Raw genomic sequence first — 14,506 nt, forward strand, 5'->3', positions numbered from 1 at the left:
ATCTACAGAAAAATATTACTTATTACTTAAATATTGCTACAAACTGTTTTGCACATAAATCATGCTCTCATCTGCATACTAATCAATATTACTGAAATGACTATAAAGCTGATTACACACATTAACATAAGTAAATAGACTCAAATATTGAGTAAATAGCTGCAGATTTTGTTGTGTGTGTGCAGATTCCTCATGGAGCTAATCATAAGTGTGTCAAAAGCAAGTTTTTGAGTGTTGATATTTCTCCATCCTCTAGAATAACACAGAGAGTGTGTTGTGTTTCTGAACAATCTCTCCATTCACAATCACAACAATCACAACAACTGTGCTCAAATCAGTGCTTTATTTGCCTGAAATCGCTTCAATCACACACTGACGCCACAGTCTGCTCGAGGTAAACACTTTTAAAGCAGCTGGTGAAGGTGATTTGCTAGTTTTACTAGTTAACAAGTATCTGTGAAACACCAAACCAGTTCTGCGGCCGGTCCAAACCTGTTTATCCAGTCAATGAAAACTCAAAACAAATACAACAAACTGATGGACATCTTCAGCACCATTGACCCGTGGTACATTTGAACTCATTTGCATTTGAGTGTCAAATCCTGCAGTGCTTTAAGTGATTAAAACATTTAAATAACTATGAAAAACACCTTACACAAACACAGTCCTGAACACACACACACACACTCCAGATAAAAACACACTTCTGCAGTCTTAATGACATTTAACATTTAACACTAGTGTCTGATTGGACAAAGAGTGAGGTCATTGTGAGGTCAACTCACAGGTCGGTTCTAGAGCAGTGCATTCTGGGTAATTTGACGATTATCAACTTTTCCCCATCATCTTCAGGAGGAGCTGCAGAACATGAGAAATTATGCGGATCAATAATGCATAACAACTCAACAACGAGTGATTTCAGACTGATAAATTATTCAGTTTGAGTTAGGACTTATCTAGGACTTAATACTAAATTTGTTTAGTTTTACCTCATTTAATAAAATAATAAATAAAAAATTTAACTTTAAATGTATTTTTATAATTAATCATTAATTCAATAATTTATTAATTTATTAAATTGATAATTATAAATTAAATGATAAATAAAAATTATGCAGCCATACAAAACTATTAATAACAATAGTAATAATAACAATAGTAATAATAATAATAGTAATAATAATAATAATAATAATAATAATAATAATAATAATAATACATATATTAGCACTGTGATTTAACAGTTGCAGTAAAATACTATTTTATTTTTACATGGTTTTAAAGAGAAATTTTTTGCTTTATTTAACCTTTAATAAAACAATAATAATAAATAAAATTATTATTTAATTAATTACACATTTTAATTAATAATACATTATGGAAATTTTTTAAAGCCAAACAAAAAGTACCCAAATTTTCTTATTTACAATTATTTTATTTAATAACATTAAATATTATAAAAACATATATAAAAACTTATATTAGCACTATGATTTTACAGTTGTTCTGTAAATTAAAATATCTTTATTTTACTTGTTTTAAATGTTTAAAATGTTTACTTATGATGTTTAATTATGATTTTTTTGTCTCATTTTACATTAACATGGTTTCAGCAGGTTTTATGAAGTCAAGTTTCAAGAGTTCACACTTAGCTGATGATCCATCAAAAGCTCGATTGGCATGCTGTCCTGGGAGAGAGCCCAGAGCTCAAGGGATCCTCGAGCCCGGGGCTTCCTCCCGTTTGCAGAGCGAGAGGGGAGCCTGAGCTCGGTGGATCTCAGAACTCCCCGGCTACAGTAGCTAAGGGAACACGTGAGGAAAAAAGGGGGCTAGACAAATGCTTGATTGTTATGCAAGATGTATATCTTGGGATGGTGGGAGGAAACCGGAGAACCTGGGGAAAACCCACGCGGACACGGGGAGAACATACAAACTCCTCACAGAAACACCTACCGACCTGGCACTCCCAGGGCTGGCAGTGTTCTTGCTGTGGGGCTAATAGTGCTAACACTGGGGCTCAGTGCCGCCCGATCTATGGTGAAGGAGGAGAATGGGGAGGAAGGGGGGTTTCTTCCAAATGAAGATAAGGTAGACTGAAGACTGTGGTTGTTTATAGTAGCTTATGGCTCATGTGATTGGATGATAATGATTAGCTTAATACGAGACCGGCTGTGATAAATCATAAGCACGTGATCCTCTCGAAATTAGTATATAAATAAACTTCACTTAAGACTTTAAGACCCTTTTAGACTGTTAAGAATGACATTTTAGATTTATACAGGGTAAAACACTGAGGATTTTTAATGTATTATCATGAGGAATCATATAATTATTATTACTTTCCCTGAATAGGGAATTAAATTGGGGAATTTGCTGTAAAAATGTCTGACAGCTGTTGTAAATTGATTCTCTTTGCAATAAAAACTTGAATGCAAAAAAATAAGGATTTACTGAGATGTATTGTTGATGATTGGATGGATGTTGGCCCGACTAAGTCGCTTTTTCTTGGACAAAGCAAAATTAAAACCTGTTTTAAATAATTTAAGGCGTACAGCACAACATTTCAGTACATTTAAGACTTTTTAAGGTCTAAAATTTAGTTTTTGAACTGTAAGACATTTGAAGACTTTAAGACCCAGCAGCCATCCTGATTAAATAAAAATAATAAATAAATAATTTTATTTTTAATTTTATAATAATTATATTAACGTAATAATTAATCATTTAAATAAAGTAATAATAATAAATACACTATGGCAAAATTGCACAACCCAACAAAAAATAAATAAATAAAATAGTGTTATAAAAAATAAATTAAATTAATTACTTTTTTTTTTAATCACACATAAAAAGAACCTAAATTATAAAAGTGAATTTTTCCTCCAGACACTGAGCATCTGACCTTGGTGAGGAGGTAATTTTCATCCACGAGTTGCTCTATGATGCTGAAGTGATCCGTGTCAGAAACGTCTTCAAAAGACACTTTAAGACCAGCAGATTCCAAAGCCTAGAAGAGAAAGAAACATCTACAATAGAACAAATACTCACAAATATAAAGGAAATATAATATAAAGCAAATATAAAATAATGCTTGATTAATAACACAGATTAATTACAGTTAAGTGCCACCACTACACTAGAATTCTGTATAAAAAGACAAAAGTAGTCAAATAATTAAAGTGATATGGCACATTCCTGTCTTGCATTTGATGAATTAAATGCTCTTACTTTAAAATATTCCTCTGACTGTTTGCGAAATTCAGGCGAATCGTTCTGCGCCACAGTGACGGTGATGTCGCAGGAAGCAGACGAGACCTTAAGCTGCGACAGGAAGTGACTGGGGCTGTTCCTTAAAGCAACTTCCCTGAAAAAAACATCATTATAAACATCTCACTCTGTGCTACCGTCACTGTTTATTTGATTGACAGAAGTATTGTGGAAGTGGGTTTTAGGCCAATGAGATTCCACTGTGGGCGGAGCTTCACAGCAGAACATTATAAATCCAAGACAAACACAAAGCAACTGTTTTAGAGCTTTAAAATTAGACGATTTACTTCGTTTGGTGGAATAATGCAAATCACCCGCACATAATTATGTTTTCAATTACATGGTATTAGAAAAAAGAGGCTCATACTCTGTCATTTTCAGCGGCTCGTTCACGTATGTGGAGAGAATGGGCTGAAGATCATAGATGCCGCTCACCAGAAATGCACCTAAGAGAAAAATACAGAATAAACCAATGTCTAAATGTGAACTTAAATATCATATCAGGTGGAAATGCACACAAATACACTTTAAATTTATAAAGATCACTGTATCAAAACGGACACTTAGAAAATCAGATGAATATCTACAGTATTACATACGATCATCAGGCGTTTTAAGAAGATTTACTTCCAGATCCTTTACTTTCTCTGTTCCTCAGCAGCGATGATCTAAAACATTTAATATTATTTTACAAATAATGTATGTTTGAGTATAAATATTGCTATTAATACTCATTTTAGAAGGTTTATTTCCAGAATTTTCCAATTTACTTTCTCTGTTCCTCAGCATTGAAAGATCTTCCAGATCCTCAAAAATATTTCAAATATGTTGAGGTATTTCCATAATTTTAGTCTATCAAACAGTCAACAATTGAAGTTGGCCAAAATCGCTGCTATATATTATAATAAAATAATGAATAAATAATTTAATAAAGACTAAATTAATAATGCAGAGAGAGAGTTTTGCCGTATCAGCTTCAATTGCTATTTCACAACAAGGTCAAATTTACAAATGTTTCATATTATTTATATAGTTTTGATTTATATTTATTATGTTACATGTCATTTTAGGTTTTCTTTCTACTAAGTGTAGGTTATTGTAAAAATATTGGTATACTTCAATACACTTTTTGGTTTTGGATTTGAGAAAGTTTTATTTCCAGAACCTTTACTTTCTTTGTTCCTCAGCGGTGAATGATCTATATAGGCTGTAAAAAATCTGAAATAATTTGATAAACTTCACTCTATCAGTCAACAGTTGAAGATGATCAGAAATGTTTTATATGTTTAAAAATATTAAATAATTTAATAAATATAGACTAAGTCAATAATGTATGTTCTCGTAAAATATTGGTCTTGTTTTGGATTTCCCACAACTTTAATGAAAGCAATCAAATATTTAACATCCGAACTTTGCATTTTGTCAAATTGTACCTTTAATTTGCGGTGATACATCATACTGTGTCCAGTCAGTGGACAGAACCATCGCTGCAAGATGAGCTCCAGCTGAATGACCACACAGGTAAAGTCCACTGCAGAAACAGACACCGTTACAGTTACATTATCAGTTACCGATTACAAATTACATGACAGAAATAATAGTCAGTATGGAGGTATGATAACTATTTTTATTTCATTTAGATTAATTTTGTGCTCTTTTGTGGATTACTTTTGGTTTATATTTAGATTACTGTTGTGCTCTTTTGTAGATTACTTTTCGAGTAGATTTATATTACTTGTGTGCTCTGTAGATTACTTTTAGAATAAATTTAGATTACTTTTGTGCTATTTTGTAGATTACTTTTAGATTAAATTTATATTACTTTTGTGCTCATGTGTACATTACTTTTCGAGTAGATTTAGATTACTTCTGTGCTCTGTAGATTACTTTTAGATTAAATTTAGATTACTTTTGTGCTCTTTGTAGATTACTTTTAGATTAAATTTATATTACTTTTGTGCTCTTCGTAGATTACTTTTAGATTAAATTTATATTACTTTTGTGCTCTTCGTAGATTACTTTTAGATTAAATTTATATTACTTTTGTGCTCTTCGTAGATTACTTTTAGATTAAATTTATATTACTTTTGTGCTCTTCGTAGATTACTATTAGACTACATTTATATTACTTCTGTGCTCTTTTGTAGATTACTTTTAGATTAAATTTAGATTACTTTTGTGCTTTTTTTAGAGTACTTTTAGATTAAATTTAGATTATTTCTGTGCTCTTTGTAGATTACTTTTAGATTAAATTTAGATTATTTCTGTGCTCTTCGTAGATTACTTTTAGATTAAATTTAGATTACTTTTGTGCTTTTTGCAGATTACTTTTAGATTAAATTTAGATTACTTCTGTGCTCTTCCTACATAACTTTTAGATTAAATTTAGATTACTTTTGTGCTCATTTGTACATTATTTTAGATTAGATTTAGATTACTTACTCTAATTCCAAAGTATTTAACCAAGTACATAAAGTATTTATAAAATTTATATAAGTATATATGATTTGATATATATATATATATATATATATATATATATATATATATATATATATATATATATATATATATATATATATATATATATATATATATATATATAAATAAAAGTATAAAATCATACCTGATGTGTGAATACTGCTGAATCACAGACACGACACTCCTGCGCACCTGAGACACCATCAGATCCATATCACCTGCGGAAAAACACACATAAACACAAACTCCCAGCATGCTCTCTGCTTAGGTCATCAAAGGTCAGTCGTACCTTTTGGAGCGATGCTGTAACCCACGGCAACCACCACTGCACCCTTCTGGACTAGCGGGACGGCCAGAAAACCAGACTCGTCCTTACTGTAAAAGCACATCACAGTAGTATTTAATATATTGATTGACAAAACTACAGAACATTTTGACAAGAGATCCTTCACATTTTACTTATGCGTACTAAATTAAACAGAATATTCCCTTCTCTGATCATTGAATATGAGTGTTTACAGTACATTTAGAATTATACATTCTTGGTCTACCTACACAGAATCGCATGTGATTTATGTAAATCATTGTCTAAAGAGACAGATAAATCACACTTGATTTACTGTACTGTCACCACCTGCATCATATTTGAGGAATGAAATCTTTCTTGTGTGTTTGTTTCGCTCATGCATACCCAATTTACTTACAAAATAAGATGTGCATTTAGTGTAGTTTTACATTTGACTATTCTTTGAAAAGTGAATTTGCCATTTCATTGCCAAACAATTCTTTTTGTACACAATTATTGCCATAAGAATAAAATGCATGTTTTCTGGATCATCTGTGTGTGTACTGCATTTAGACCAAGCGCAAACCTCCCGCTCTCCTTTGTGAAGCCAATACGGAAGTAACTGAAACTGCAATTCATCGACTCATTTCATGGGGGCCGGTCGCAAATTTGCCAATTTTACAGCTGATAAAAACATGCTTACAGCCTGGTACAAAAGATGATTTTGGTTCATATAGCTAATACTACCCTTCATAACAAATGTGAGGGGGTGAATGTTTTTAAAACTCATTCATTTCGTTTATATTAAGTCTGCATAATTAAGGGCGTGGCTACTTGAGTGACAGCTAGGTCTCGCTGGTCGCCGTCACTTCACCTCGGCTGATTCCGGGTGATTAGCCGCTATCATTTATCGTCTATAATGTTCTTTAGAGCTGTAATGACCTCCAGAATCTGACAGATTGATCAGCTGTAGGCTCTACATCAGTCATCTTAAGCGTTGTCATACAGTGTTATGCTGGATTTCATCAATAGTCTTGCATTTACTAACACGCACTATATCTGAAGTGTTTGAAAGTAATTCGCGTTTTTCTCCTGTAGAAAAACATCATAAGAGCAATGTTTAGTGGCTGATTATAGGACTAAACACTTTAACTTTATTGATATAGTTTACAGCCAAGCACATGTGGTCAGAGCACAGACGAGTCGCAGCTAATGAAGAATTCAGTGTTTCTTTCTTAACAGAAAAGCCCGTCTAAGTAAAATGCTAGCAGGCGCCTGTAGCTCCGCCTCTTTGCCCTTATTTGGTCAGCCCCGGTCATTTGCGCTCTTCAGAAACCTATGGGTAGGCCCACACAGAATCAGCGCGTGCAGTATTCCGCAGATTTCTGCTGATTTTTAGCCCATCATTAATTCTGTTTATTTACTTGAGTAAATGTGTGTAAATCCATATTTATTCACCTTTTAAATTAAGTACAGTAATATTGACTAATATGAAAATGTTCATCTGATTTATGTACAATGCAGTTTGTACAGTAATAAGTTCTTTAGTCTTTTAGTAGAGATATTATATGAGAGACTTGTTTTGCCAAATAAGTTTTGCCTTGTTTTGTTTTACCAAATAAAGTGGATCTAATAGGATTTGCATTGTAAACATTAAATAAAAATTTAAAAGATATTATTTCACATATTAAGGTTTTAGTTATGAGACACCCAAAATAATTCAGCAGAAATCTGCAGATTTTTACTAAAATGCTTTGCAGAAATAGCAAAAAACGTCCGCAGATTCTGTCTGGCCCTACCTATGGGTGACGTCACAGATACTACGTCCTTATCTTTTACAGTCTATGATTTAGACACAGAAGTATACAGCCTTTTTCTGCAGAAACCTTCAGTAATATTTTAACATTTTTGCCAAGTTTGTTTGTAATTTTATTATTATTAATTAAAACCAATTTATATACATACACGAGATTTAAAAGATAAAAAAAATTATGAATAAAAATATATATACAGTGCATCCGGAGAGTATTCACAGCGCTTCACTTTTGCCATATTTTTGTGTTACATTTTATTCATTTATTTCCTCAAAATTCTATTTGTACGTGTGATTTTTCAGGTTTTTTTTTTTTTTTTAAATTTGCAACAATTTCAAAAACTCTCTTTTCACATTGCCATTATGGGGGATTGTGTGTAGAATGTTGAGGAAATAAATTAATTTAATAAATTTTCGAATAAGGCTGTAACATAAACAAATGTGGGAAAAGAATACTTTGATGAAAATGCTATGAAAACTTTCCGGATGCACCGTACATATTTTATTAATGTATTTTTATACTTACTTCAGCACTTCAAGCTAAACTTAACAAAAAGTTTTTGAAAGTAGCTCAAATAAAATAAGTTTGTTTAAATTTATAATTAATTTTCAATTCAGAATTAATTTTAGTGATGGATGTAGTTTTGACGCATATCCAGCAGTCACTGATGCTGATTATTATATTACACAGCAACAATCTCATCTTCATGAACACAATGCAAATATAAAGCTCAGCTGTGTCACACAGACACTCGTATATTTGATTTGGAAATCCCATGAAAATGAGTCTGGAGATGGAAATTAGCACACAGAGGAGGAGAAACAGACCTGAGGAACTGCCAGTATCCTCCATGAAAATAAATCACCAGCGGCACGTCTGAAAGATGACAAAGAGACCATGAGTGACGGACTACACAACTACACAGAGCTTTACTTTAAAGAGATGCAAAAACACTTTTATATATGGGGTTTAAACACAGCTGTCGTAGAAATCATTAATAAACCCTAAATAAACAGCATTATTAATCACAATCTGAGAAATAATAGATTTATGAATGACTTTATGATTATTCTCACAGATCTCTGAAGATTATAATGGTTAGAATGGTGTGACCTGGACTGGAGCTGCTGGGAAGATAAACGTCCAGTTTCTCTCCTTCTGCTTCTCCATACGGGACGTCCATCAGAGTCTGAGTGACCGACCGAGCTCTCTCTGTGCCTAAACACACATATAGTCACACATATACACAAATAAACATATGAACATATCTGTCTGTGTGTGTGTGTGTGTGTGTGTGTGTGTGTGTGTGTGTGTGTGTGTGTGTGTGTGTGTGTATATATATATATATATATATATATATATATATATATATATATATATATATATATATATATATATATATATATATATATGTATATATATATATATATATATATATATATATATATGTATATATATATATATATATATATATATATATATATATATATATATATATATATATATATATATATATATATATATATATATATACACACTAATTCTTGTGGCCTCTCCAAGTTTTAGGAGCAGCAGATAATAACTGAACTTCTAGCTGATGATTTGGTATCAGAAGTGTCTTATATGAAAGGTAAAGGCCTCTAGATGAGGCTTATTTGAGCACAATATAATCTGATCATGTCTTGATGTTGACTGATTTGATTAGGACAGTAAAGTCTGACTCTGCTTACACTAAAGTCTTGTCACTGAACCTTCAATAATGTCCAGTATAGAATATGTGCTCATGCTGCAGTGGAAACAGAATGAATATTGTGTCTGACTCCATCATGAGCTTGGAGGACTGCATCCATACATCTCTGACATGACTCAAATCACTGATTAATAAAGTCATCTGGAATGGTGAAGAAAGCCTTCTTGCAGGACTCCCAGAGTTCATCAAGAGTCTTTGTGTTCATCTTCAACGCCTCCTCCTTCATCTTACCCCAGACATGCTCAATAATGTTCATGTCTAGTGACTGGGCTGGCCAATCCTCGAGCAGCTTGACCTTCTCTGCTTTCAGGAGCTTTGATGTGGAGGCTGAAGTATGAGAAGGAGCGCTACCCTGCTGGAGAATTCACCCTCTCCTGTGGTTTGTAATGTAATGGTCAGCACAGATGTCTTGATACCTCAGGCTGTTGATGTTGATCATCCACTCTGCAGATCTCTCGCACGCCCCCATACTGAATATAACCCCAAACCATGATTTCTCCTTCAACAAACTTAACTGATTTCAATGAGAATCTTGGCTCCATGCTGGTTCCAGTAGGTCTTCTGCAGTATTTGTGATGATTGGGATGCAGTTCAACAGATGATTCATGGGAAAAATCCACCTTCTGACACTTTCACACATCATCAACTAGAAGTCCAGTTATTATCTGCTGCTCTTACAACTGAGATCCACCACAAAACTTTTGTGAGGTAGTGTGTATATATATGTTTCACACTGGATGAAAGATCATCATCTTCAGCTTAACCTCGCGAAAACAGAAATGCTTGAAGTTTCTGCCAACCCGACTCTACACCATAACTTTTCAATCCAGATGGATGGAGCAACCATTACTGCATCCAAAATGGTAAAAAGCCTTGGAGTAACGATTGATGACCAACTGAACTTCTCTGAGCACATTTCTAGAACTGCTCGATTTTGCAGATTCGCACTCTACAACATCAGAAAGGTCCGACCCTTCCTATCTGAACATACAGCTCAACTCATTGTTCAAGCTCTTGTCCTCTCCAAACTGGACTATTGCAACTCTCTGCTAGCCGGGCTACCAGCTAATTCTATCAAACCTCTTCAGCTGCTTCAGAACGCAGCAGCACGAGTGGTCTTTGATGAACCCAAAAGAGCACATGTCACTCCGCTACTCACCCGTTTGCACTGGCTGCCAGTTGCTGCCCGCATCAAATTCAAAGCTCTGATGTTTGCTTACAAAGAGACCTCTGGCTTTGCTCCTTCGTATCTGCTCTCACTTCTGCAGATATATGTGCCCTCCAGAAACTTGCGTTCTGTGAATGAACGTCGCCTCGTTGTTCCATCCCAAAGAGGGAAGAAATCACTTTCCCGAACTCTCACATTCAATCTGCCCAGTTGGTGGAATGAACTCCCTAACTACATCAGAACAGCCGAGTCACTTGCTGTCTTCAAGAAACCACTAAAACTCAACTGTTTAGTCTCCACTTTCCTTCCTAATCTGCAATTGCCTCTCTGGCTATACCACTAACTGTGCCCTCTCTCTCTCTCTCTCAAAAAAAAAATAAAAAAAAATAAAAATAATAATAATAATTTTTTACTAATGCTTAGCTTCTTAGACTTTACACACCTGAAACTTGTCTATAGCACGTGTTCACTGCTGCTCTTATAGTTGTGTAAATTGCTTCCTTGTCTTCATTTGTAAGTCGCTTTGGATAAAAGCGTCTGCTAAATGACTAAATGTAAATGTAAATATGAGCTATGAATTTCAGGCTTGACCGTATGTATGCATGTATATACAAATACATTTAGACAAATGTACACATACACACACATAAACATATACAGTAACACACACCTATAAACATACACAAACACAGGCACATATATGAACATATACACACAAATAAGCATTTACACAAACACTCACACATGTAAACACATATATACACACACATATACATTTATAAAATCACACATATAAACACACATACATACAGCTCTCTCACACACACGCACACACTGATGTAGGTCACGTGTTGAGCGCTGGTGTCAGTTGAACATGTCTGGTGTCTGAGAGTGATGAAGAGCAGTGAAAGCTGATGTAAACACACACACACACACACGCACTCACCTGATTTCAGTGCGGACACATGAGCTCTGATGACATCATCGGCAGACATCCTGGGTGACCAGCGGCTGGGAGAATACTGCAGCTCCAAATCCTGACCAAAACACACACACACGGACACCACAGAAAGAGAGAGAGATCAGCCGGAAACACACACATAGCGGCACCTGGTGGCAGTACATGGCAAATACAGCTCGCTCTCTCTGTCGCTCGCTCGCTTTCTCTCATACACACACACACCACCTAGAGAGAGATCAGCTGGACACACACTTACAGCGGCGCCAGCTGGCAGTACATGGCAATTACAATGTTACACAATTAAAATGTATAGACAAACATAAACACAAACAAAAGTTTCTCTTGATTTTTCCTGTTTATTAAAATTGTATTTAATATTTTCACCAAAATATTTGTGTGTAGTAATTTTATGACTGTGATCTTCAGTGTTTTTGTTAGATTAGTTGATCAGTTTAATTTTTAGTACTCATTTATTCATTCATTTTCATCCACTTTCCCGCGGCTGGGTCGCGAGGTCAGCAGTCTTAGGAGAGAACCCCAGACTTCCCTCTCCCCAGACATTTCCTCCAGCTCCTCCGGGGGGGATCCCGAGGCGTTCCCAGGCCAGCCGAGAGACATAGTCCCTCCAGCGTGTCCTTGCTCTACCCCAAGGCTTCCTTTCGGTGGGACATGCCTGGAACACCTGCCTAGGTCCAGGAGGCATCCGAAACAGATGCCCAAGCCACCTCAGCTTACTTCTCTGGATGTGGAGGAGCAGCCAATTATTTCCAATTATTAAGCACTAGTCTTTTAGCCACCACCATGCCTTGCATTAAAGAGTCTTGCACTGTTTGAGGGAGAGAAGATGTGATTTGTGAAAATCCAAAGATGGCAAGTTCGGCATCTGGCAGAAAAAGTGTACTATAAGCCTCGGAGTACCAGTCCAATATATTGGTCCAGCATCTGTTCAATAGGGGACAGAGCCAAAAGGCATGAGCAACCGTGTCCTCTGCTGTCTTGCATCTATCGCACATTGGTGAGACTGAAGGAAAAATTTTATGGAGCTTGGCTTTAGTATAGTGTAGACGATGTATGACCTTGAATTGAATCAATTGGTGTCTGCTGTTGACTGAGCATGACTGTATTAAAGTCAAACAATTGTCTCATGTGTCTGCAGAGAGTTCGATTCCCAAATGTTTCTCCCAGGCTACTTTGGACTGTGTCTTTTCTGAGAGTTTTTTTCTGAGCCTGTGATGGTTATCATGCTGATCCGGCTAACAGAGACAGCAAAACTCTAACTGTACGCTTAGTTTTTGTTTGACTACAATTAAATATTCTGTATTTTTAAAATCTTTTATGAGAACATGCAAACTCCACACAGAAACACCAACTGAGCCAGGACTCGAACCAGTGACCTTCTTGCTGTGAGGCGACAGTGCTAACCACTGAGCCGCCGTGTCAGTGAAGTGCAGATGAATTCTAACAGTGTGAGTTGTTTTGAGATTACAACATGCTTGTGAAAACACAACATGTGCTGAACATCTTTACGCGACTGTCATGAGAAAGGCTTATTAAATCTGTTATCGGCAAAGCATTTCAGAATAAAAGCCCTCTAAATACCCCCATTTACCCCTTTTTGGTTTATAACAAAAATACTAAATTGTTTAAAACTTATAATTACGCATGAGCCATAAAAGGAAATTAATTTAATTAAAAACAAAAACAAACTAAGAGCCTGAGAATTGAACTTAAATTGCTTTATTTCTTTTAACTCTACTTTCATGGATGTTTAGCAGTTAATATAGTAAAATATAACTTTTAGGTCATGAATACAGAATAAAATACTATTCTCACTAGTTCTGCAGTATGTAACAATGCATTTAGTGTACAATATGTGCATTTATCATATGCATGAGACACAAGGATGAAGTATTATATCTGACAAAGTCTGTGCATTATAAACACACACTATTTTGACTGAAACTAATGAGTCACGTGTAACCAGTTTGGACTTTTGGACTATGAAATGTTAGAGGTTTCATTAGAACTAAAACTGCAAAATAATCATGTTTGTTTCTTAGATAAAGACAGGTTACTTAATTAAATGTATATCAAAACAATATTTAAAATATATATTTCTGTATGTAATGCATTAGTTAGTATATAAATTGTGCATCAATAAACAGTTTTAAGCTCAAATAAAGGAAGTTTTACAAGAGTGTTACTAGTGATAATGTAATGCTTTTAAAATAAGATTAATAAATATAAAAACGAGTAGAACTACTTAAATAGACACCTACGTAATGCAGTAACACTCATAATTAGTAGTTTTAAACACATTTCCCAATCATTAATCGCTGAAAATGTGTGTAAGTATTGTTTAATTTAATATTTTCAGACACTCACATCTTTGCTCATGTTCTTCCAGTCGCTCATGATGATGCTCTGCTTTACAGGGACCTTTGAAACAGCACTAACTAGTGAACTTCATGAGCTGTTGACACACTGTCAATCATTAACCTCATGGGTGTGTGACCGCTATATATCTATATTATCTATACCATTTATTCTATTGTTTAAAACTGCGCTGAGTTAGAGGAAATCACACCAAAACTGCATTTTGATAACAAAAAAATCAGTGTACCGGTTTATTCAGTTCCTCTAATTCCCGCCTGACTGCTGTACGACGTCGCTGATTCATAAACACACTAGATAGACGGAGGCCAATCAAGTCTCTGCTCCTCAGCTGTTTACGTGTTTTAAAGATCTGTGGGTGAGAACGGTTGCGCGCAATCTTCAT

General features: G+C 34.7%; 1 protein-coding gene across 2 annotated transcripts; it reads right to left on the bottom strand.

The window, feature by feature from the left end:
• Positions 1-324: 324 nt before the first annotated feature.
• On the bottom strand, positions 325-14,432 carry afmid (arylformamidase). 2 transcript variants are annotated; one of them, XM_056468767.1, is made up of 11 exons: positions 14,351-14,432; positions 11,713-11,803; positions 8,962-9,066; positions 8,676-8,724; positions 6,038-6,123; positions 5,894-5,966; positions 4,701-4,798; positions 3,635-3,713; positions 3,229-3,364; positions 2,903-3,007; positions 325-858 (listed from the first exon to the last, which is right to left on the bottom strand). In XM_056468767.1, exons 1-11 carry the CDS (start codon positions 14,405-14,407, stop codon positions 829-831), a joined length of 909 nt encoding a protein of 302 aa, XP_056324742.1. In that variant the 5' UTR covers positions 14,408-14,432; the 3' UTR covers positions 325-828. The 2 variants fall into 2 exon arrangements, with proteins under 2 accessions (XP_056324742.1, XP_056324743.1); XM_056468768.1 differs by lacking the exon at positions 14,351-14,432 and adding an exon at positions 14,113-14,229.
• Positions 14,433-14,506: the final 74 nt, after the last annotated feature.

This window comes from Danio aesculapii, chromosome 11 (assembly GCF_903798145.1).
Source record: "Danio aesculapii chromosome 11, fDanAes4.1, whole genome shotgun sequence".
Classification (NCBI taxonomy): Eukaryota; Metazoa; Chordata; class Actinopteri; order Cypriniformes; family Danionidae; genus Danio; species Danio aesculapii.

Excerpts from the sequence above, each read along its gene's own strand:
- afmid (XM_056468767.1), bottom strand. The coding sequence starts at position 14,407 with ATGAATCAGCGACGTCGTACAGCAGTCAGGCGGGAATTAGAGGAACTG. Across the intron at positions 9,067-11,712 it reads TGTGTCCGCACTGAAATCAG|GCACAGAGAGAGCTCGGTCG; the intron begins GTGAGTGCGTGT and ends ATGTGTGTTTAG. Across the intron at positions 5,967-6,037 it reads TTACAGCATCGCTCCAAAAG|GTGATATGGATCTGATGGTG; the intron begins GTACGACTGACC and ends GTTTTTCCGCAG.